Source organism: Xenopus tropicalis, chromosome 7 (assembly GCF_000004195.4).
Source record: "Xenopus tropicalis strain Nigerian chromosome 7, UCB_Xtro_10.0, whole genome shotgun sequence".
NCBI lineage: Eukaryota > Metazoa > Chordata > Amphibia > Anura > Pipidae > Xenopus > Xenopus tropicalis.
Genome location: NC_030683.2, coordinates 118,075,057 through 118,101,173, shown reverse-complemented (window position 1 = coordinate 118,101,173; position 26,117 = coordinate 118,075,057). Strand labels below are relative to the sequence as shown.

Below are 26,117 nucleotides of genomic sequence, written 5' to 3'. Positions count from 1 at the left end.
AACATCAGGGAGATCTATTGGTTGGCAATTATCTTGTAATGGAGGAAGTAGTGTTCTGGCTATAATGTTAGACATCTGCCCACTCCAGCCTTTATAGATTCAATTTTTGCCTAACTAATTATATTGAAAACATTTTTTATTTAGCGCAGTCTGTCTACTTTACCCAGTTTCAGTTTTACACTGAACTGTTCCTTTAAGACCTACAGTTAGTTTAGCATAGGTATTGGTATATTTATATTTCCATTTTTATCATAGCAAACTTACACTTTATTAATGTGTGTAGCACTTTTATTCATAAAAATCTTACACTGTTTCAAATGTATTGACAAAGAGTAATATAATCTCTTGCACACAGTGATTTTATGAACATATGAGTGACATCTAGTGGTGGTATTCTGAAATGTTGGACACAAATGGGATGTGAATAAACTTTTTTTTACTTATTCAGAGTGTGCTGGCCATACCATAACTGTATATATGCCTGTATATATATATAAATTTACACTAGTGTAACATAATCTGTAAGAAGAATGTGAAGCAGGGTGGACTGTGAGCTCTCTGGGTTTACAACAGACTTGGCAGTATAGACTCAGGATATGCACATTTAATGACGCTCCCATTCTCAGCAATAAGCCACAGGAATCCAGCGTCGTAGCTGACATGTTTGAAACTGTCATAAATATCCAGTCCTTCCCATGTGGTTCCAGTTGGATTCTTTGGGCTGATACCTTCTCTAGAAAGGAAAGAGATGATGATGATCGTAGAATCCATCAGAGGAACAACAGTAAGTTATCACCGTATCCCTTTATTAATAGACACGTTCTCCTATGCTGATTAGTGATCATGTAAAAAATGTGACCAACTGGGCCCACTAGAGAACCTTCCCCTACTCTGTCCCCTTTCCTGATTGCCTGGCCCCTTTTAGGAAAGCAATCTATTCCTCAGGGATTATGTTTCCAGATGTAGCGCCCTACATGGCAGAGGCCCAACTCGGTACCAGTTTCCATTCTCAATCCAAGCAGGTAAGAGAATCAGGGGTGCTCACCATACCAAATACCTCAAGGCCCCACCACATGCCTGTCTCAGACGGCAGGGTCGTTAAGGGATGCATATGGGTCAGTTAAAACTATCCTCTCCAGTAACAGGATTGGTCCAACAGAATGTCAATTAATGACATTTCTGAAACAATATGGCAAAACCCAGTATCTTTTGGACATTACAAAACAAGAAATGAATGTATGAATGCAATGTAAGAATGTATGTGCCAGAGGCCCTGGGGTGGAGATAGGCCTCAGTATCCAAGGGGAACCCTAAGGTAACCATTCATTATAGAAGCCAGTGTAACATGGACCCTGTGAACAAGGTTAGCAAGGAACAATCTAGCATCTTGTCATAGTACACCCCAGGGGTGTAAGAGCAGGTCTGTGCTCCACCAAGGAGAAGTAGTGAGGTTTGTGTTCCCCTGGCGAAACTTGTCAGAATAGGGACTTCAGTGTGGTAAGGCTCAGGGTTGAGTATAGTTCCTTGGATCAGCACTGAATATCTCAATATACACTGGGACTGAAACTTGTGGTGAGATTATGCCAATATAGGGTGTAGGCCTATAACAGGCCACCAAAATAACCACCATGCACCATTACCTTCTGAAAACCTTGCCTTGTGTGTTCACAGCAAACACCGACCCGTCTGTGCCCACCTCCACCATGGCAAGAGATCCTTGCAATCGCTGGGACCCTGTTCCCTGGCAGGATGTTTGGATCACGTTTTTCTGGTAATAGATCTCATAGACGTTGTTGACTCCCCAGCAGCCAAGGGGACCACAACTGTAATACATGAGCTTCCCATCAATTTGGTTGTATTTTAGGGCAGTCCCCTTTATGCTCTCCTGGTTTAGGCAGTAAATATTATCTGCAGCATTTACTCCAGCAAGGAACGTATCACCCCCAGCATCGATCTGCTTCAGGAGTCCTAGCGGGAGAAAAATCCAATAATATTTCCAAAACAATAGGGAAAAAAAGCTGAAAATCCTGGCTGCTAATGTCCTCCAGGCAGGCCCGGATTTGTGGAGAGGTCACAAAGGCCCGGGCCTAGGGCAGCACAAGTTTAGGGGCGGCATGCCGCCCCGCCGCAACAGAATTTTTAAATTTGGCTCCCATACGGAGCAGTCGGGACCTCTCCCCACTGCTCCGTATGGGAGTTTAAATGTGCGATTGCGCATGCGCATTGATCGCGCATGCGCACTCGGGGGGAGAGGGCGCATGCGCACTCGTGGGGGAGAGGGCGCCGCGCGATTGCGCATGCACACTTGTGGGGGGGCGGGGGCAGCCTCGGGGCGCCAAGAACTTAAATCCGGCCCTGCCTCCAGGGGGTCCAGGACCAACTCTGAAGCCACCATTTAAGGCTACTAGCTAGTGGTCCCCTTCAGCAGAAATGGTTAAGGGAGTAATCTACTAATCCTGATCCCTCCAGCACTGCAGTCCCATTACTATAGGCCAATATTGCCTAAGAGAGAGCTACCTCCAGCTATCTATCCTTTCATGGAGCACAAGGCTGCTCTTTCTAGCTTACCTTACTATCTTAGAATGTACTCCTGACACAGCTAGTCCTCTAATCTGACTAAACCTCATTCACAAGGTCGCAGTCCCTTTAGAGCAGAACTCTTTACTGGGACTTGTTGATCCCAGGCTCCCCAGACACATCTACCTAGATCAAAAGATAAAGGCCAAAGAGGAAGAACCACCACTTTCTAATCCCTAAATGAAGTGGAAATTAACCTATGGGCCAATAACACAGATATAAGATTACTTATATTGATGGTATTCTGCCTAGCAACTAGGGCAATAGCAGTTGCAGGGGATTTACATCCATAGGAACTCTTTAACCTATGGGTCCCTAATAAGCTTTGCACAGTAAGTCTATGAAGATTTTCATTCATCCAGGTCATGGTATATCTAATATAAATAAATGCTCGGATGAGTAGTGAAACGTCTTCAATGATTACCTAACAAGTCCAGTTGCTTTAGATTTATTTATACTAGATATACTTTGCACAGTAAGCTCTAAATGAGAATGCATATACAGGTCCTTTTCAAAAAATTAGCATATTGTGATAAAGTTCATTATTTTCTGTAATGTACTGATAAACATTAGACTTTCATATATTTTAGATTCATTACACACAACTGAAGTAGTTCAAGCCTTTTCTTGTTTTAATATTGATGATTGTGGCATACAGCTCATGAAAACCCAAAATTCCTATCTCAAAAAATTAGCATATTTCATCCGCCCAATAAAAAAAAAGTGTTTTTAATACAAAAAAAGTCAACCTTCAAATAATTATGTTCAGTTATGCACTCAATACTTGGTCGGGAATCCTTTTGCAGAAATGACTGCTTCAATGTGGCGTGGCATGGAGGCAATCAGCCTGTGGCACTGCTCAGGTGTTATGGAGGCCCAGGATGCTTCAATAGCGGCCTTAAGCTCATCCAGAGTGTTGGGTCTTGTGTCTCTCAACTTTCTCTTCACAATATCCCACAGATTCTCTATGGGGTTCAGGTCAGGAGAGTTGGCAGGCCAATTGAGCACAGTAATACCATGGTCAGTAAACCATTTACCAGTGGTTTTGGCACTGTGAGCAGGTGCCAGGTCGTGCTGAAAAATGAAATCTTCATCTCCATAAAGCTTTTCAGCAGATGGAAGCATGAAGTGCTCCAAAATCTCCTGATAGCTAGCTGCATTGACCCTGCCCTTGATAAAACACAGTGGACCAACACCAGCAGCTGACATGGTACCCCAGACCATCACTGACTGTGGGTACTTGACACTGGACTTCAGGCATTTTGGCATTTCCCTCTCCCCAGTCTTCCTCCAGACTCTGGCACCTTGATTTCCGAATGACATACTTTGGACCACTGAGCAACAGTCCAGTGCTGCTTCTCTGTAGCCCAGGTCAGGCGCTTCTGCCGCTGTTTCTGGTTCAAAAGTGGCTTGACCTGGGGAATGCAGCACCTGTAGCCCATTTCCTGCACGCGCCTGTACACGGTGGCTCTGGATGTTTCTACTCCAGACTCAGTCCACTGCTTCCGCAGGTCCCCCAAGGTCAGGAATCGGTCCTTCTCCACAATCTTCCTCAGGGCCCAGTCACCTCTTCTCGTTGTGCAGCATTTTCTGCCACACTTTTTCCTTCCCACAGACTTCCCACTGAGGTGCCTTGATACAGCACTCTGGGAACAGCCTATTTGTTCAGAAATTTCTTTCTGTGTCTTACCCTCTTGCTTGAGGGTGTCAATGATGGCCTTCTGGACAGCAGTCAGGTCGGCAGTCTTACCCATGATTGCGGTTTTGAGTAATGAACCAGGCTGGGAGTTTTTAAAAGCCTCAGGAATCTTTTGCAGGTTTTTAGAGTTAATTAGTTGATTCAGATGATTAGGTTAATAGCTCGTTTAGAGAACCTTTTCATGATATGCTAATTTTTTGAGATAGGAATTTTGGGTTTTCATGAGCTGTATGCCACAATCATCAATATTAAAACAAGAAAAGGCTTGAACTACTTCAGTTGTGTGTAATGAATCTAAAATATATGAAAGTCTAATGTTTATCAGTACATTACAGAAAATAATGAACTTTATCACAATATGCTAATTTTTTGAAAAGGACCTGTATATATATATTACAAATACGGAAGCAAGCAGCATGTAAGTAACTAAAATGTTATTGTTTGCATTAGGAGCCATTTTAAGCACCTAGCGCTGTACCCAAAGCCCTTGTTTTTAATGGCTACACAAGGAGTAAAGATGGGTGTAAAGAACATCAGTAAATTGCACTGTGCAGCATGCCCCTATCAGCTTCCAATGTTTTCTCTATATGACCAACACCTTAGGGGTACAAAATGGGGTGCAAATTAATGTGGGTGTGTTCTTTATTGCATATATATATATATACAGTATATGGGAAAGTGGTGCTGAATCCTTCTACTGTGAGCAGCGGTTAGTGAGTGCCTACAGGTTAGTGAGTGCCTACAGGTTAGTGAGTGCCCACAGGTTAGTGAGTGCCCACGGGTTAGTGAGTGCCCACGGGTTAGTGAGTGCCTACAGGTTAGTGAGTGCCCACAGGTTAGTGAGTGCCTACAGGTTAGTGAGTGCCCACAGGTTAGCGAGTGCCTACAGGTTAGCGAGTGCCTACAGGTTAGTGAGTGCCCACAGGTTAGTGAGTGCCTACAGGTTAGTGAGTGCCTACAGGTTAGTGAGTGCCTACAGGTTAGTGAGTGCCCACAGGTTAGTGAGTGCCTACAGGTTAGTGAGTGCCCACAGGTTAGTGAGTGCCTACAGGTTAGTGAGTGCCCACAGGTTAGTGAGTGCCCACGGGTTAGTGAGTGCCCACGGGTTAGTGAGTGCCTACGGGTTAGTGAGTGCCCACAGGTTAGCGAGTGCCTACAGGTTAGCGAGTGCCCACAGGTTAGTGAGTGCCTACAGGTTAGTGAGTGCCCACAGGTTAGTGAGTGCCTACAGGTTAGTGAGTGCCCACAGGTTAGTGAGTGCCCACAGGTTAGTGAGTGCCCACGGGTTAGTGCGTGCCCATGGGTTAGTGAGTGCCCATGGGTTAGTGAGTGCCCACAGGTTAGTGAGTGCCCACGGGTTAGTAAGTGCCCACGGGTTAGTGAGTGCACACGGGTTAGTGAGTGCCCACGGGTTAGTGAGTGCCCACGGGTTAGTGCGTGCCCACGAGTTAGTGAGAGCCCACGGGTTAGTGAGTGCCCATGGGTTAGTGAGTGCCCACGGGTTAGTGAGTGCCCATGGGTTAGTGAGTGCCCACGGGTTAGTGAGTGCCCACGGGTTAGTGAGTGCCCACGGGTTAGTGACTGCCCATGGGTTAGTGAGTGCCCACGTGTTAGTGAGTGCCCACGGGTTAGTGAGTACCCACTGGTTAGTGAGTGCCCACGGGTTAGTGAGTGCCCATGGGTTAGTGAGTACCCACTGGTTAGTGAGTGCCCACGGGTTAGTGAGTGCCCATGACCGCAAAGTACAGTGTCCCTGGCTCCGTTGAGGTTCCTTTGATTGTGACAGTATGAGCTGAAAGCTGGTTGTAACAGAAGGTCATTTTCCACTATTACAGACGCTAGCCATATGCATAAGACAAGCTCAAATCCTAACCTTTCCCCCAATTTGCTTGCCACAAAGGCACAAGACCCCCAGATATAACGTATTTTGTATGTCAGCACATACACTTGTATTCTAGTCGGAACCAGTATTAAATGTATGTTTACCAATGCAAGGAGTCTGACTGGTAAAATGGGAGAGCTGGAGGTACTGGCGTTGGAGCGGAAATATGATGTGATTGGTGTTGCTGAAACTTGGTTGAATGAGTCTCATGACTGGGCAGTTAATATTGGGGGGTATACATTGTTTCGGAGGGACAGGGGCAATAGAAAAGGAGGAGGAGTGTGTCTGTTCATTAAGCACGACTTAAAAGCAAATATTAAGGAGGAAGTTATGGGGGGAACAGAGGGAGCTGAATCCTTATGGGTTGAGCTTCTCACAGATAGTAAGGAATCTACCAAACTAATTGTAGGGGTATGCTATAGACCCCCTAATGTAAGCGAAGAGGAGGAGGCCCAGCTCCTGTTGCAAATAGAAAAGGCTGCTAGTTTGGGGCAAGTGATAATAATGGGGGATTTTAATTACCCTGATATTGACTGGGGCAATAGTACTGCCAGGACAGTAAATGGGAACAAGTTTATAAACTTGCTGCACAACAACTTTATGTCACAGGTTGTTGAGGAGCCAACCAGGAACCATGCTATACTAGATCTAGTGATCTCTAATGACCCAGAACGTATAGCAAATGTGCAAGTGGTTGAACCCCTGGGTAATAGTGACCATAATGTTATTTCATTTGATGTTTGGTGCAGGAAACAAATTTACACGGGGGCAACAAAGACACTGAATTTTAGGAAGGCAAATTTTAGCTCCTTAAGGGCAGCGCTTCAGGGCATAGATTGGGGCATTATGTTTTCTGATAAAAACACAGAGCAGAAATGGTTGTCATTTAAAATGATATTAAATCATTACTGTTCTCAATTTATTCCATTAATAAGAAAAAGTAGAAGTGTTAAGAATCACCCTATGTGGCTTAACTCTGAGGTAAAGAAGTTAATAGGGAGAAAAAGGAAAGCTTTTAAGAAATATAAGTCAGAGGGGACAGTAGCTGCGTTTAATGACTATAAACACTATAACAAGTGTTGTAAAACAGCAATCCGGAAGGCAAAGATAGAAAATGAGGAGCGCATCGCGGCCGAGGCCAAGACTAACCCCAAAAAGTTTTTTAAGTATATTAATAGTAAAAAGATGCAGGTTGAGGGTGTGGCCCCATTGAGTTATAATAACAATATGGTTACAGCGGATACAGAAAAGGCAGATGTGCTTAACCAGTTCTTTTCTTCTGTGTATACAGTAGAGGAGCCAGTGGGCCAAGTCCCACCCAATAGCTTCACTGTTGCCTCAGCTCCAACTACACAGTGGTTGGCACAGGATATGGTGCTTAAAGGGTTACACACGATAAATGTAAACAAGGCACCGGGGCCAGATGGAATACACCCTCGGGTACTGAGAGAGCTAGGGGCAGAATTGCAGTGGCCCTTGTTTCTGATATTCTCAGACTCGCTCTCATCAGGTATGGTACCTAGGGATTGGAAGAAGGCGAATGTCACTCCCATATTTAAAAAGGGAGTAAGATCTCAGCCTGGCAATTATAGGCCTGTAAGTTTGACATCCGTGGTGGGCAAGTTATTTGAAGGCTTGTTAAGGGATCACATTCAAAATTATGTAGTGGAGAATGGCATTATGAGCAGTAATCAGCATGGCTTTATGAAGGACAGGTCATGTCAGACCAATTTAATTGCTTTTTATGATGAGGTAAGTAAGAAGCTGGACAGTGGGGATGCAGTAGATATAATCTATTTGGATTTTGCCAAAGCATTTGATACCGTTCCCCACAAACGACTGCTTTCTAAGCTAAGGTCTATTGGTCTTAGTGAAGTCGTTTGCACATGGATAGAAAACTGGCTACAGGATCGGGTACAGAGGGGGGTTGTTAATGGCACATTCTCTACTTGGAATAAGGTCCTCAGTGGGGTCCCTCAGGGTTCTGTACTGGGTCCACTTTTGTTTAATTTGTTCATAAATGACTTAGGGGAGGGTATTATGAGTAATGTATCAGTGTTTGCAGATGACACAAAACTCTGCAGACCAGTCAATTCTATCCAGGATGTGACATCCCTGCAGCAGGATCTTGACCAACTGGCAATCTGGGCAGCTAAGTGGCAGATGAGATTTAATGTGGATAAATGTAAGGTCATGCACCTGGGATGTAAAAATATGCAAGCCCCGTATACCCTTAATGGGACTGCACTAGGCAAATCCATAATGGAGAAGGACCTTGGAGTCCTTGTAGATAATAAACTTGGCTGTAGCAAGCAATGCCAGGCAGCAGCTGCAAGGGCAAACAAGGTTTTGAGCTGTATTAAATGGGGTATAGATTCACGGGAGGAGGGGGTTATTCTTCCCCTTTACAGAGCACTGGTAAGGCCCCATCTAGAATATGCTGTTCAGTTTTGGTCTCCAGTGCTCAAACGGGACATTACTGAGTTAGAGAGGGTCCAGAGAAGGGCAACTAAGCTGGTAAAGGGTATGGAAAGTCTCAGTTATGAAGAAAGACTGGCCAAGTTGGGTCTGTTTACACTGGAGAAGAGGCGCTTAAGAGGTGACATGATAACTATGTATAAATATATAAAGGGATCATATAATAACCTCTCTAATGTTTTATTTACCAGTAGGTCCTTCCAACGGACACGAGGGCACCCACTCCGTTTAGAAGAAGGGAGGTTCCATTTAAATATTCGGAAAGGATTTTTTACAGTGAGAGCTGTGAAGTTGTGGAATTCCCTCCCCGAATCAGTCGTGCTGGCTGATACATTATATAGCTTTAAGAAGGGGCTGGATGGATTCTTAGCAAGTGAGGGAATACACGGTTATGGGAGATAGCTCTTAGTACAAGTGAGGAATACAGGGGTATGGGAGATAGCTCTCAGTACAAGTGAGGGAATACAGGGGTAGGGGAGATAGCTCTCAGTACAAGTGAGGGAATACAGGGGTATGGGGGATAGCTCTCAGTACAAGTGAGGGAATACAGGGGTAGGGGGGATAGCTCTCAGTACAAGTGAGGGAATACAGGGGTAGGGGGGATAGCTCTCAGTACAAGTGAGGGAATACAGGGGTAGGGGGGATAGCTCTCAGTACAAGTGAGGGAATACAGGGGTAGGGGGGATAGCTCTCAGTACAAGTGAGGGAATACAGGGGTAGGGGGGATAGCTCTCAGTACAAGTGAGGGAATACAGGGGTAGGGGAGATAGCTCTCAGTACAAGTGAGGGAATACAGGGGTAGGGGAGATAGCTCTCAGTACAAGTGAGGGAATACAGGGGTAGGGGAGATAGCTCTCAGTACAAGTGAGGGAATACAGGGGTAGGGGGGATAGCTCTCAGTACAAGTGAGGGAATACAGGGGTAGGGGGGATAGCTCTCAGTACAAGTGAGGGAATACAGGGGTAGGGGAGATAGCTCTCAGTACAAGTGAGGGAATACAGGGGTATGGGAGATAGCTCTCAGTACAAGTGAGGGAATACAGGGGTATGGGAGATAGCTCTCAGTACAAGTGAGGGAATACAGGGTTATGGGAAATAGCTCTTAGTACAAGTTGATCCAGGGACTGGTCCGATTGCCATCTTGGAGTCAGGAAGGAATTTTTTCCCCTCTGAGGCAAATTAGAGAGGTTTCAGATGGGGTTTTTTGCCTTCCTCTGGATCAACTTGTAGTTAGGCAGGTTAGGTATAGGCATTATGGTTGAACTTGATGGACGTATGTCTTTTTTCAACCCAACTTACTATGTTACTATGTTACTATGTTAGTCACCTGATACATGCATCCACGCAAAATCCTGCAGCCTGTAAACAAAGTTTTGCCTGTTGACCGCCCAAACGCCGGCTGGTCCCACAGTCACGTGTGAATAGTTCCCTGCAATCTGCGCCCACCGATTAGAATGCCAGAAGAATACTTTGTCATCGTCCGACACCCCATAGACTTCTCCACTCCCAGCATCCAGCTGTCTCAGCTTCCCGGGCACTGTCACGCAGGGCATTTCTGTGTATTGACAGAGAGAGTGTAAACTGTAAATGAAGTTTGGATCTTGAATAGAACCTGATGGAACCCCGAGCTTTGCTTCTAGAAGCTACTGGGGCGATAGTTACATATAGTTACACAGTTACATAGGACTGAAAAAAGACCAGGGTCCATCAAGTTCAACCCAGCACACACAACCTATACTTAGCAATCTATACTATCACATATATAAACTATTACAATAGTATATAGTATTACCCAACCCCCCCCTTTAGAACATTTTTGCTATTTCAGAAATGCCTATGCTATGTATGGCTATACAGTATAATATATATATATGGAAAACCAACCCCTGTTTTATTCAAAGGGGAGGGCATTTCTTGGTAACTTAATGCACAGAATGTCAGCATGTCTTTAGTATATTGATAATGGGTGAGTGCAGAGGATCTCTTTTGCCTTTTGCACCCCTGCCTAAAGGTTTAAAAAATTTAGTGGCTAAAACTATACACAATATATACACAAACTAAACACAACAATGTGTTCTATGTTCTATACACAATCCAGGTTATATCATACACATTAAAAGTTCTAATCACAGTGACTCAAATATATACCAATCTAGGATGGATAAATAATACCACTACCAGCTCAAACAAATACACGGAAGCCATGCTTGTAATTTAACCCTTATGGGTACATAATCTGTCCTCTGCTAGGGTTATATGACCAAATATATCAAATATTGTGTGCTATACATGTTCCAGGTTATGTAACATGCACATTTCAAGTAATAATCACACTAATGCAGGTTTATGGTCGTGGGGGGCAACAGACTCTAGAACTGAAACAAAATGCCTGATAGTCTCTGGTACTCGAGTGCACAATTTCTCATTCCAAGCAAAGTGGAAAATATAATGATGTGCAGAAATACACAACTAGAATAGGTTTAATTACCTGCTGCGGCTCCGGTGTAGAGAAGTTGTAGGAAGATGAGGAGCAGCATGTTGCCTTTTGGGTTGAGATAAAAGAATAATCAGGGCTATACATCCCTTCTCAGATATAAAGCTCATTGTACTCCTCCCTTCACAGACAGAGGGGCAGAGACTGGGGCAGAGCAGTGAGAGCAGTGACAGAGATGTAATACCTTTCTACCTTGGGAAACCCTATGCCTTTAGCCTTCCTTTTTCAGCTATGAAATCACTGATATCTTGTAGTTTGTATACAGTATAATGTTCCCTTGATTTTTTCTATTTGCCTTCTCTTTCCCACCCTGATGAACAACGTTCAGGACACAATCACACAGAATGTGCCAGGGAAAGGAGACCCCTTATTTGAAACCTATTATGGACTATAGAGCACAAGCAAAATTAGGCAATAGAGAAATACATACAAGGAACCACAATTACTCCAGGTTGATCTCCCCATGATGGAGTTAGTAAGTCCTCCTATCAGTGCCTGAGAAGGTCCTTCACCACAAAGTCTCGTAGAGCACTGGCACCTTCTATGCACATCATATCCAAGCGAGAAGGACTGAATTTTGATTGTTCTCATTGGATTTCATAGTAATCTGAGTTTTATTCACAGCACCCTGATAGATGAATTAATGATATAATTAAAATACAATTACACAACAAGTTCCATATGTACCTCAAGGCATATTATTGAGTTGCTGATTCAATGGCAGAACATGTACCTTGTTGCCTCTGGATCACCATTCCACCCCCACCTACCAACTTTTGAAAGTGATTATAATATTTTGCAAATATACCCCGCAAGCAAGGAAAACTGAACAGAAAAATATGCGTTGCTCAAATGTATGTGCGCAGATTGGCACCAATGAACTTGGATTTATCAATGACATGAGTGCAGGTTTGCTCTGCTGAGGACCATCCACACATAATAATGAAGATACTTTGGGTACAGTGTCAACTTTTTTTTTTTATTACAGCTTCTGGTCACTAAAGCAACTAAGCTGGTAAAGGGTATGGAAAGTCTCAGTTATGGGGAAAGACTGGCCAAGTTGGGTCTGTTTACACTGGAGAAGAGGCGCTTAAGGGGTGACATGATAACTATGTATAAATGAAGTGAAGTTGTGGGATTCCCTCCCCGAATCAGTCGTGCTTGCTGATACATTAGATCAGGGATCCCCAACCTTTCTTACTCGCCACAGTCAAATGGAAAAAGACTTGGAGAGCAACACAAACTTTGGGTAATCCTAAATAGAAAATTGCCATTTTAAAAATTAAGGGCCGCCTCCTGGGATCATAGGATTCACAGTGCACACAAACAAACCAAGGCACACATACATGCTAGGTCATATTAGATCAGCCAATGAATGGGCCGAGTTCTGCCTTTTACTCCCACACTACTTCCTGTTACAGTCAGAGCTGCATTATTTCCTGTCAGCTGATCTCTGAGGGAGCACACAGCCCATCACTAAATGGCGGCTCAAGGGAAAGGATGTAAAAGGGCAATATTTACTGATATATATATTCCAGTTTGGGGAGATTCTTAATAGGCCACTTAACATGATATAAACTGTCTGTTGGTTAAGCATTCATTCTGGGGGTGGTGGTTTAGTTTTCCTTTAAGGTGCCACTGATAGAGGACAATGTCCTATCAATAGGACAGAGTCTTAAAAGGAGATTATGGGGACAGGGTTCAGGTTTTGATCTTTAAGTGGTTCAAAGGCATTTCTGGCAGAGACAATTCCCTTTCCCTGAGATTTTATTGAATGCCCTTATTCTACAGTATCTTTAATTGTTGAATCTAAAACCCTATTTCTTTATACACAGGACTCATTGTTATTGTAATGGCACACAAGCAATGTATAGCTAGGGGGTACATGAGCGAGTATAATTCACAGAGCATTGCACAACATGTTCCAGTACCCAAGAGCAACTGAAACCATATTTGGTCTGAGTCTGAATCAGTCTCACTGACTATTTGAATTTTGCATGGAAATTGTATCTAGGCTGAAAGGTGGAGATTACTTAGTAACCAATGTGGGGCATTTGTACCTGGGCAACACCAAATCCTGAGTGTGTTTTGAATTACTCAGTATTCAGTATTACCTATATGGAAACAAAATATATTTGTTCTTAATTGCACACCTTATATTTATTAATGTATTTATTTACTGGATGATACATTTTGATTTATAGCACCTTATTGGTTGGTTTTCTGGTACAATATTAACTGCAGAAATGTCATACATACAATACTGGTGTATCAAGATAACACTGCTTGTATTGCTTATATTAAGATCACCATGGATTTGTGTGTATTGTTCCTGGTAAATTTAATGCATTTAAATAAATGATACCAACCTGCCAATAGAATGGGAAATATTTTACATTTAGGATATGTTACAGAGACAGGAGACAACCTGACAGACCAGGAACATAGTAGCTGACAGCAGAATAAACCTAATTATTTCACCCATGTATAGTTGACAGTAACAATGACAGTAAGGCTCAGGGTTGCTGCTAGATGCTATAGACAGTGACTATTTATTGGGCTTGTATGGGGCTGTTTGGGCCTCTCTGTACCTAAAATGCAGTGCCCATTTTGAATCCCAGTCTGGGCCTGTTGTTTATGGACTAATTGGCTGGGCTGAGGGGAAGGTCAGATTAGTAGAAGATGGGGTAGTAGCCCCCTCCTGATCCCTGTTTGTGGGGTATAGAAGGCTAAAGATGCAATGGAAGCAGGGAAGAAGAGGGTGAAGTAGAAACATAAAAAGACACAATGTTGAGTCATCTCCTGTGAGTCCTACCCGAAGGCATGGGCTCCGATGCTCATGTGTCCAAGGCTTTCGCCAATAAACAGCATGTGCGGGCAGATCCACCTTCGCCGAAGCTAGGGTGAGAACCACCAAGTCTTGGCCTGGGGTCAAGCCCAGAGGACTATGACACCTATGCAGGGTGCACAAATCAAACACAAAAAGGGTGCAGAAGTGTACAGGTGCAATGCCATTAATCGCCTTGGTAAGGCTCCAGCTGGCGGCTGGAAAGTAAAAAAAGGAAAATACCTCCCACCCGCCTAATGGCTGGGGCAAAGGAAGTGAAGCATGATTAGGCAGAAGGAGCATGTGCGAAGCCCCCACAAAAAATAAGCCAGCAGCTCTTCCCTAATGGGAACACAGCTCCTCCGCATTCATCAAGCTTCAGCTTCAGCACAATTAGCAATAATCGCGCCTTGGTTGGACCTTATTGGCTATGATACTGCCACTGCGCAAAGCTAAAAGACACATTGGGGTAGCTGAAAGTGGGGTACAGACCGACCTGCAATAGACTAGTATACTGAGGGCTTCAGAATGGAGGTTCAACAGCAAGATGAGGGTTCACATAAGGTGCGAGCTGACAGTGGAGAAGAATAGTAAAGCATGGAGGGATTGATGGCAGAGACAAGTGAGTGTTGGGTATGGAGAGTATATTTTCAGTTTGTGGGCAAAGTAGAGAGTTTTAAATGAACGTGAAAATGATGGAATGGATCTGATGGGTCACAGAGGTGGAAGAGGTGCCCGTTTTAAAGCAAAGTGAACAGCATGATGGGAGAGGGGCATTGGTAGGTAGAAAACACTGTGGGGCAATAAACCAGGGCTGACCAACTGGCGGCCCGCGACCCCCCTATGTGTGGCCCCCCACCTGTCTGGCTGCTTTGATGGCTTACTTTTGTGTATTACCTTTAAATGGTATCAGTACTGTGATTAACTGCCCCCCCTGCATGGTTCTCATCTCAGATTCAGGCTGTAATCCCTCTGTATTGTTTAATCATGTAAACCCCTGTACTGTTCACACCTTTTAATGCCTTCATTGTTTTCCCCCTGCAGTGTTCACACCTCAGGCTCAGACTGTAATCACCCCCATTGTTCCCCTGTTCACACCTCAGACATTCCTTCTGACACATCCAGCATTGTGTCACTGTATGCTGCCTGTGTGTGCAATAGGGCAGGCATAGTATGGCACACATAGGCAGGGGTGGGCAGGAATAGTATGGCACACATAGGCAGGGGGGGCAGGCATAGTATTGCACATGATAAAGGGTGTCACACTGCCCGAAACATGTTGTGTTTTTTGGTCTGAAATAAATAGCATTTTAGCAGAAATCTGCTTTATGGTGCTCTCCTCTATATTTGGATAGTATGGCACACATAGGCAGGGGTGGGCAGGAATAGTATGGCACACATAGGCAGGGGGGGCAGGCATAGTATTGCACATATAGGCAGGGGAGGGCAAGCATAGTATGGCACACATAGGCAGGGGAGGGCAAGCATAGTATGGCGCGCATAGACAGGGGAGGGCAAGCATAGTATGGCATACATAGACAGGGGAGGGCAAGCATAGTATGGCATACATAGGCAGGGGAGGGCAAGCATAGTATGGCATACATAGGCAGGGGAGGGCAAGCATAGTATGGCATACATAGGCAGGGGAGGGCAAGCATAGTATGGCGCGCATAGACAGGGGAGGGCAGGAATAGTATGGCACACATAGGCAGGGGAGGGCAAGCATAGTATGGCATACATAGGCAGGGGAGGGCAAGCATATTATGGCGCGCATAAACAGGGGAGGGCAGGAATAGTATGGCACACATAGGCAGGGGAGGGCAAGCATAGTATGGCACACATAGGCAGGGGAGGGCAAGCATAGTATGGCATACATAGGCAGGGGAGGGCAAGCATAGTATGGCGCGCATAGACAGGGGAGGGCAAGCATAGTATGGCATACATAGGCAGGGGAGGGCAAGCATAGTATGGCATACATAGGCAGGGGAGGGCAAGCATAGTATGGCGCGCATAGACAGGGGAGGGCAGGAATAGTATGGCACACATAGGCAGGGGTGGGCAGGAATAGTATGGCACACATAGGCAGGGGTGGCAGGCATAGTATGGCACACATAGGCAGGGGAGGGCAAGCATAGTATGGCACACATAGGAAGGGGAGGGCAAGCATAGTATGGCATACATAGGCAGGGGAGGGCAAGCATAGTATGGCACACATAGGAAGGGGAGGGCAAGCATAGTATGGCATACATAGGCAGGGGAGGGCAAGCATAGTATGGCATACATAGGCAGGGGAGGGCAAGCATAGTATGGCATACATAGGCAGGGGAGTGCAAGCATAGTATGGCATACATAGGCAGGGGAGGGCAAGCATAGTATGGCGCGCATAGACAGGGGAGGGCAAGCATAGTATGGCATACATAGGCAGGGGAGGGCAGGAATAGTATGGCACACATAGGCAGGGGTGGGCAGGAATAGTATGGCACACATAGGCAGGGGTGGCAGGCATAGTATGGCACACATAGGCAGGGGAGGGCAAGCATAGTATGGCACACATAGGCAGGGGAGGGCAAGCATAGTATGGCATACATAGGAAGGGGAGGGCAAGCATAGTATGGCACACATAGGCAGGGGAGGGCAAGCATAGTATGGCATACATAGGAAGGGGAGGGCAAGCATAGTATGGCACACATAGGCATGGGAGGGCAAGCATAGTATGGCACACATAGGCAGGGGAGGGCAAGCATAGTATGGCACACATAGGAAGGGGAGGGCAAGCATAGTATGGCACACATAGGCAGGGGAGGGCAAGCATAGTATGGCACACATAGGAAGGGGAGGGCAAGCATAGTATGGCACACATAGGCAGGGGAGGGCAGGCAGAGTATGGCACACACAGGAGGGGTAGGGCAAGCAGTACTCTGCCTGCTCTATGCCTCCCCTATGCTGCCTGTGTGTGCCATACTCTGCCTTCCCTATGCTGCCTGCGTGTGCCATACTCTCCCTGCCCTATGCTGTCTGCGTGTGCCATACTCTCCCTGCCCTATGCTGCCTGTGTGTGCCATACTCTCCCTGCCCTATGCTGCCTGTGGAAGGTGAACCTGGCAGGGGTTTGTTCCTGGAGTTTGGCATTTGGAAATAGTCATTATATGGTCCCCAAGGGGTGTAATTATATGCTGGGGGGTTGCTGTGCTATGCACAGGGGAGGAGGAGGCATATCGATTTAAGTGTATGACATAATATAATTCTTTCACATATGAATGAAGGGTGATATACCCGCAGTGAGCACCAACCATTGGGTTTTTGCTGTGTTGCCACCATTAATGTGGGGATGGTCTTAAAAGCTCTTGTGATAGCATGGGTGTAGTTTGAAGTGGGTGTGGTTTAAAAAAGGGGAGTGGTCAAAACTGGCTTACATTATCGGGCCTCCACCATGTAGGCCAGAAAAATTCCGGCCCTCGGTACCACAGAAGTTGGACAGCACTGCAATAGACTAACAGAGAGAAAATGGGAATGCAGTGGGTTCCAGAAGAGGCACAGGGAATAAGGGGGCATCAGATATTCAGTTGGGAGACCAAGGGGCAGAAACAGGGGTCGCTGTTGGGGAGGAATATAGGTAGGAATGGTACAGTGACAGGAATAGAGGGCACAATAAAAAAAGGGAGTCCGAGTACTGGGTCAGTGGCAAATAATGCAAATTCTAGTCCAACAAATAAAAGTAAACCAAATAGAAAACAATAATTACGTTAGACAGCTTTAATTTCATATTCCTCCATGGGCACTTTCATATTACTGTATCTTCTGAACTCCTCTTCTGATTAGAGTTAAACCGACATTAAACCCAGGGCTACACATTCCTGAAACACCAGCACATTATTATTTTCTAACTCCTCGGGATCATTATCTGGTTACACTGATGTTTTATTGTATTTACTCAGAATACTTGGGTGGCCCTCAGCATATGTTTCTTATCTCTGCTCTATTTATTAACTCTCTTGTGCTTGGCTGCCTTACTCCTTGGGGTGACCAACGTTTTTATAGGTTACCGGGGGGCAGAATGGACAATGTTGGAGATAAGGAACACAGTTGGTTGACAGAGGGTTGGGTGTGGGAAGCACAGGGGCACAGGGGAGAGTGAGGGAGGTAAGGGGCACAATAGCCTGAGCAAGGGGCACGTTGCAGAGAGGGTAGTACAGTTAGCATGGGGGTCAGTGAGTATTGTGGGATTATTATGGGACAGAATGCACAGGTGAAGATGCAGAGGGCACAGGGAATAGGACCATAGAGGGACAGAGGATGCACAATAAGGAGTAGAAGAGACACAGAGCACAGTAGGCAATGCAGAGGGGGCAGGGGCAATACGAGTGCCATAGTGCACTGGGAAGGTACTGAGAAGCTAGGGGGAGGCATAGGAGACAAAGAGGTGAAGTGGGCATAATGCAAAAACACAAAGGCAGAAGTGTGTCTGTGAGGGATGGGGGTTACTGAGAGAGATGTGGAACAAATGGGGACTTGAGAGCTAAGAGGAGCCTAAGGGAGACACAGAGGGGAAATGGGAGCAGGGAAGGAGGGAAATGTATTGTTACAAAGAGAGTGGAATAAAGGCAGAAAAGAGCACAGCTTATATGAGAGGGGAAAAAGCAGTAGAAGTAAAGAAGGTATAGGGGCGCACATTTGTAAAAAAAAAAAAAAAAATAGCATTATTCACCATGATTTTTACATGCAATGCAACCAATCAATACTGGTGTCATATATTGTATACTGAACTTATTGGCCCAGCCTAAAGTTTCCGAATCCCTATAACAGTAATGATCAAGGACTTCAACATGCCTAGGAGCTCATTATCATTATCAATGGCTTCTTTTTCCAATTGGAATTGGAGTTGTAAGTGTATGTAGGGAATCATAAATCATGAATGTGGAAGCTGTAAGGCCTGTGGGTTTTCAAAGGAAGTGGATAGATTTACTGAATTTATAACAGGGAAGTCATATAAAATTATGTAATTTATTTCTTGTTCAACTAAGAATCGTCCTTGTGAGAATCACACCTGGAACATGGAAATGGGATTTTTAATGCCCCCCAGGTTGATCAAGGCAAAATAAACATCTGACATATTTCCAACAACATTTTTGTAAGAGACAATTCTAGTAAAAATGAATTTCAAAGAAGTGAATGTAATTGATGATTTTTAATACATGGATTTATTAAGGGTTGAATAAACAATAGGCTTTTGGGTTTTATTTGGAGTATTATTAATAGTTTACTGTACTTCTAGATATACCTAGATTATATGCACGTCAGTGTGTGGCGATGAGCGAATCTGTCCCATTTGCGAAACGGTGAAAAATTTGCGAAACGCATTTGTCGCATGATTTTGTTGCCACCTGCGTTTCTTTTTTTTTTGTTGCCTGCACTTTTTTGAAGCGGCCATGCTCAATTTGACGTGCAACAAGATTTTTTTTACGTGCAGCGATTTTACATGCGGGGTTATTTCGCGAAAAACAATTCACCAATGCCGAAATGCAGAAATTTGCTGCAAATCCATGCCTGCTGAAAAAGTGTGCTCATCGACAGTGATGAGCGAATCTGTTCCGTTTCGCTTCGCCGAAAAATTCGGCGAAAAATTCGCGAAACGGCGAAAATGTCGTGCGACAAAAAAAATTGTCGCCCGCGGCTATTATTTTGTCGCGCGGCTATTGTTCCGTCTCCCGCGGCTATTATTTCGTCGCCCGCGGCTCTTGTTTCGTCGCCCGCTGCTATTGTTTTGTCGCGCGGCTATTGTTTTGTCGTGCGGCTATTGTTTCGTCGCGCGGCTATTGTTTCGTCGCCCGCGGCTATTGTTTTGTCGCGCGGCTATTATTTCATCGCCCGCAGCTATTATTTTGTCGCACGGCTATTGTTTCGTCGCGCGCGGCTCTTGTTTCGTCGCGCGGCTCTTGTTTCGTCGCGCGGCTCTTGTTTCGTCGCGCGGCTATTATTTTGTCGCGCGCTATTGTTTCGTCGCCCGCGGCTATTATTTTGCCGCCCGCGACTATTCTTTTTTGAAGCCGGCGACAATTTTTGGACGTGCGGCGAATTTTTCCGCAGCTTGTGTGCAATACCCATTGACCTCCCGAAGAAGCGATGTGTGAGTGCAAAACATGTTGAGATAGAAGGGGATATGAATTTACATTGTACTTCTAGTAAATTGTAAGTGTATTTAAAAATAAGTCAAATAAATAGTTTTTTAGTAATGTGCTCCTTTTTGTTGTTTCCTATTGGACGATTTAGGTGTGACACAGCAGTCAGCTGATCAAGTACAGTGGCTCCCTACCAGGAAGTGTGCAGAAGCCACACCGGAAGTATTCGGTGCACTGTTTGGAGCCCCCCATCTGGGCTTGTTTGCCTGAAAGATTAACCACCACCCCCAACCTAGTATCAATGATCCCCATTACAGTTCCCTAACAGCAAGCAGCCATTCCTTACCAGGGGCCAGTCTGACAAAGATTCTTTATTTTTATTTGGTTATATTGTGGGCTTAGTCACTATTACAATGAGCTTCAACATACAACCAAGAGTCAAGAGCACCTACATGCCCATAAAACTACTTTGATTTACTGCACTTTGTGGTTCCAGTGTTACATCTCCAAACTTTCCTATTTTTTACACAATATATAGCGAAGTGAGACACCTAAAAAGTCCAAACGTTCCATAACAGACACCACAGCTGAAGAAATACTCCTTGTGCCCAGGATGTCCTTTCTATATTTCTGAGAGTGAAGTCATAGTTTCTTCTCGCAAGACTTACGATGGGGGTGGCGGGAACGGGGACATTTGACTGGTTATCCAGGACTGTGCGGAGGGGTGGCAAAGCAGAAACGTTGAAGTTATACAGTAGCAGTGGGGGGGTGTATCAGGGCACTACCAAACCAAAAGATGCCCTCATCAGTAATGTTCAGTTTTATAACTGTTTTATAACATAATGTGTAAGGAGAATGTGAAGCAGGGTGGACTGTGAGCTCTCTGGGTTTACAACACACTTGGCAGTATAGACTCAGGATATGCACATTTAATGATGCTCCCATTCTCAGCAATAAGCCACAGGAATCCAGCGTCGTAGCTGACATGTTTGAAATTGTCATAAAGATCCAGTTCTTCCCATGTGGTTCCAGTTGGCTTCTTTGGGCTGATACCCTTTCTAGAAAGGAAAGAGATAATGATGATAAGATAATCGTAGAATCCATCAGTGGATCTTTCTAGAGCAACATCTTATGCCTTTATTTTTTTTATAACAATTGTATTTACTGAAAGTAATATTTGACATTAAGCCGTATACACGGGACCACGTAAGGCTGCTGTACCTAGAGACAATCTTTTTACTGGGAAAGAAGAGAACCAGACAATGGTTCAGGGTGTCTGTATTCCACCCAAGAACATATTATGGATATGGTGTTTGTGCTGCATCCATCACAGTCCATTCTACTTTTTGTCCAACAATAGTTCGACGCGCTGCTTAAAAAAATATTATTGGGTAATTTATACATGGAGCCAGTAGGTCATAAAACCTTATTATTACTGAATATTAATGGATTAGAGGGTAACACTTCCATTTAGTGTTTAATGTTCATATTTTATTAAATAAACTATATACATAATGTGCTCTTAATATTATTAATAGGTTGGGATATAATGTGCCTTGTACCCTGCATTGCTCAGTGTCCTACAGCAGGAAAAGAACAAATCACAGAACATGTTAACAGGCCACCAAAATGACCACCGCGCACCATTACCTTCTGTAAACCTTGCCATTTGGGTCCACAGCAAACACCGATCCGTCTGTGCCCACCTCCACCATGGCAAGAGATCCTTGCACTCGCATGGAGCCCACTCCCTGGCAGGATGTTTGGGTCACGTTTTTCTGGTAATAGGTCTCATAGGCATCGTTGACACCCCAGCAGCCAAGGGGACCACAACTGTAATACTTCAGCCTCCCTTCAACTTCCATGTAGCTTAGGGCAGTTCCCTTTACGCTTTCCTGGTTCAGGCAGTAAATACTTTCTTTAGAATCTACTCCAACTAGGAACATATCGCCCCCAGCATCGATCTGCTTCAAGCGCCCTGACGGGAAAATTGCACAGAAAGCTCTAAGTAAGAATGGGCCTATAAATATGGTACAAATACAGAAGCAAGCAGGTTAGTGAGTGGAATTTTAATGGTTGCAATCTGCGCCTATTTCAGCACCATTCATTTTTTATGGCTGAGCAAGAAGCAAAGCACAAAAAGGGGTGCAAAGCACATCAGTATATTGCACTGTACAACATGCCTCTATCAGCTTCCAATGTTTTCTCTATATAACCAGCTCCTTAAGTGTACAAAACAGGGAGCAAAGAAATGTGGGTGTTTTCTATAAGCAGTGCCGGCGGCACTGATATTACATATATGTATAGGTATATTGCCTACTTATTGCCTGCCTATGGCAAGTGTAGTTTTGTCTTATATAAAGTGGTAAAACTACAGTTGCCCCCTGAGGCCCCCTTGATTGTGACAGTAGGAACTGGCCACTGGTCGTGGCATTTTCCACTCTTAAAAAAAGCTAGCCCTATGCATTTGACAAGAGCAACTCCTACTTTGCTTGCCATGAAGACCAGCAGATATACCATATTTTGTGTCTGCACCAACACTTTTACTCTAGTCACCTGATAATTGCATCCACTCAAAATTCTGCAGCCTGTAAACCCTATTGAGATTGTTGACCGCCCAAACTCCAGCTGGTCCCACAGTCACATGTAAATAGTTTCCTTTAATCTGCTCCCACCGATTAGAATGCCAGAAGTATACACTGCGATCATCCGACACCCCATAGACTTCTCCACTCCCAGCATCCAGCTGTCTCAGCTTCCCGGGCACTGTCACGCAGGGCATTTCTGTGTATTGACAGAGAGAGTGTAAACTGTAAATAGAAAAAAGCTTGAATTTTGCATGAATAGAGCCTGACCGATATCTAAGAAGATATTTTTGTAGCTCTTCTATTAGCTTCTAGCAGCTATGGGGGTTATCCAGGTGTGATCTGATATGTCTATGATTTATATGTGTGTACATATGTGTATATATATATATATATATATATATATATATATATATATATATATATAAAGCGCAGGAAAGTCGGCACTCGCGATATTGTAAAGTAAATGGCCTGAGTGCAGTCTCAAAAATTATTTAGAGCCAAAGTATCCACGGAAAGAACCGCACTCACAGGGCTTAGGTGCAACAAAAACGGTTCTTTCCGTAGATACTTTGGCTATATATATATATATATATATATATATATATATATATAGTAAACTCTGTTTTCACCTTTAGATAAACATGCCCTTATATCCCATGCAAGTCAGTAGGGTGCTGGGGAGATCCTGGCCAGGGCTGTAGGGAATGCTGGAGTCATTTAATGCATATGCCAAGACCGACAGGCTCTTTTGCTCAATTTCTGTGCAAAGTGGAAAATATAATGATGTGCAGAAATACACAAATAGCAGAATAGGTTTAAGTACCTGCAGCGGCTCCGGTGTAGAGAAGTTGTAGGAAGATGAGGAGCAGCATGTTGCCTTTTGGGTTGAGATAAAAGAATAATAATGGCTATACAACCCTTCTCAGATATAAAGCTCATTGTACTCCTCCCTTCACAGACAGAGGGGCAGAGACTGGGGCAGAGCAGTGAGAGCAGTGACAGAGACAGTTATTGGCTTGAAGCTCATTAGATAGATTTCACATAGACAATAACTACTGGCTTAAAGGGGTTGTAAACCCAATCATAACCCTGTCCCACTGGGCCCCCTAGTTTTGCTATAGAAGTTGTTGAAAAATGTAATTATAGATACAAGAAAATTCACCACTGAGCATTCTACTGGCCAAAAAAAGAGAAGTGACCAATGAGAATGCTGATTCCCAGCACTGTGTCAGGCATCTCCCTGGTACCTTACATATAGAGATAATGATGGCATTTTCCCGTCATTATATGGCACAGGAATCAGACATGGGGATAAAGGGACAGACTTGTTCAGTGCTGGGAAACTGTGCTTATTGCTCCCAACTCCAATTGCAGGAACAGAGAACAGGGAGCCGGATTTACTCACATCAGCTGGGATTCTCATTGGGGGATTTCTTGCATTTTGGGGGGATTTGGGGGAAAGTTTTGGAAAAGTTTTATTGTGCAATATTGCTTTAAGAATACAACCCTGATGTTACTGGACTACAGCTCCCAGCATGCCTCAGTCTTCATTATGTCCAGGAACAGCTGAGTAATGTCTGATTGAGCAGTGCAGCAGGGTTTACATCCCCTGTAAGACTAGGGAATAATATGTATGAAATTCATGGTTCTACAGAACTGCTGTTTGTTAGACATTATACACCAGCCATTTGCATGGAAGCTAGCATACTATACTAATAATGCACCAACTAATACACTGTAATAACATATGGTAAGCTGATTGTCACCTTTCTACCTTGGGAGAGGCTATGCCTTTAGCTTTCGATTATGACTTTCTTGCATGAAGTATCAATCTGTTTTAGTTCGGATACAGTATTCTTTCCTTTCCCCGTCCTCTTTCCACTTTCCTTTTGCCTTTTCTTCCCCACCCTGATGAACAAAGATCAAAACTCCCTCACACAGAGCCGCACTGCCTCTGGGCTTCTGTAGTTAGACATTTGTATAGGGGTTTTTATACAGCTTAGTTCTACCTTAAATGGGTACAAGGCTCAGTAACCACTGATAATTCATTTTATGTGTTCAAACAGCAACCCTGGCTGTTGCTGTTTTCCTGTTATTTAATGGAAAATACATTTAATTGTAATTTTTCCTCTTTAAAGAAGGAAAGGTTCGATCACTGGTGGGTGCCAAAATGTTATGAACCCATCCAGTGATTGTACTCGCTTACCTAATACCCCAGGCCAGTGCTCCTGTTAGCAGAAAACTGCACCGGCCGGGGGTACCTGTGAGTGATCCTCTTCCGACTTCTGTCTTCGTGGCGCTTGTGTATGTGTCGTGCCCAGGATTGTGTAGAAAGAAGACAGGGGGAAGAGGATCGCTCGATCACAGTTACCCCCACCCAGTGCAGTTTTCTGCTAACAGGAGCACTGGCCATTTTTTTTTATTTATATCACCTTGTTGGTTTGTTAGTTTTCTGGTACAATATCCATGACATGTTACAGTGATGCTAGCCCAGAAACATATTAGTTGACAGCAGAATAAACCTATATATTTTACACCTGTGTAATTATGCTTGCAAGGTGCTCATCATTACACAACAGTTGGTTAAGGCTAATGCCACACGGGTGTATTCTCAGGAAGCCGAAAAACGCTTGCCGAGAATACGCCCCACTGCTGCCAATTCGGCCTACCTTGTGCCTGCGCCAGAATGAATAGAATACGCTCGGGTGCAGGCACATGTAGCCGATATCCGCCGAAGATATGAAGCCTCGCGTTTTTTGGCGAATATGGGCTACATGTGCCTGCACCTCAGCGTATTCCATTCATTCGGCTGCAGGCACAAGGTAGACCAAATTGACATTAGCGTGGTGTATTCTTGGCATGTGGTTTTCGGCTTGCCGAAAATACTCCCGTGTGGCTTTAGCCTATGGGTTAATTGACTGGGCTCGGGGGACAATGGGAAGCTTATAATCAGTTGAGAGGAAGGTGGGACAGATTAAGTGGATCTGATGGTTCACAGAAGTGGAAGAGGTGTCCGTTTTAAGGGCAAGCACCCACGGAGCAACGTACTCACCTGCATTAGATCTCAGCTATCGCAGGCGAGTACCCTCTCGGAAAAGGGTTTCCACTGGCAAGTCGCTTTGCATCTCTTCAGTTTCCAAAGTTGTGTAAAGTTGTCTGGGAAACTTTGTGCGACTTTGGAAACTGAAGCAATGTGCAGGGCTTTCCACTGGCAACTTCTATTGTTGCCAGTGGAAAACCCTTTTTGGAGCGGGTACTTCCCAGCGATAGCAGAGATCTATCCGTGGGTGCTTGCCCTAAAGCAAAGAGGACAGAGGGATGGGAGACAGCCTTTGGGATGTAGAAAGCACTGTGGGGTGCTGATATTTAGTTGTGAAATTAATGAAGAGAAGATGTAATGGGACAAGGTAGATAGTGGGAAAGCAGTGGGTACTGGAGAAGGCACAGGGGGGCATCA

The 26,117-nt window shown here is 44.5% G+C and overlaps 2 protein-coding genes across 2 annotated transcripts; both read right to left on the bottom strand.

Moving 5' to 3' along the window:
• Window positions 1-270: 270 nt before the first annotated feature.
• LOC100492000 (fish-egg lectin-like) lies at window positions 271-11,225 on the bottom strand. Its single transcript, XM_002934631.4, has 4 exons — window positions 11,124-11,225; window positions 9,963-10,190; window positions 1,641-1,968; window positions 271-733 (listed from the first exon to the last, which is right to left on the bottom strand). Exons 1-4 carry the CDS (start codon window positions 11,170-11,172, stop codon window positions 565-567), a joined length of 774 nt encoding a protein of 257 aa, XP_002934677.1. The 5' UTR covers window positions 11,173-11,225; the 3' UTR covers window positions 271-564.
• A 9,084-nt stretch (window positions 11,226-20,309) lies between these two features.
• On the bottom strand, window positions 20,310-25,718 carry LOC100495013 (fish-egg lectin). Its single transcript, XM_002934648.5, has 5 exons — window positions 25,713-25,718; window positions 23,484-23,568; window positions 22,629-22,856; window positions 21,723-22,050; window positions 20,310-21,130 (listed from the first exon to the last, which is right to left on the bottom strand). The coding sequence occupies exons 1-5, from the start codon at window positions 25,716-25,718 to the stop codon at window positions 20,962-20,964; spliced, it is 816 nt and encodes a 271-aa protein (XP_002934694.3). The 3' UTR covers window positions 20,310-20,961.
• Window positions 25,719-26,117: the final 399 nt, after the last annotated feature.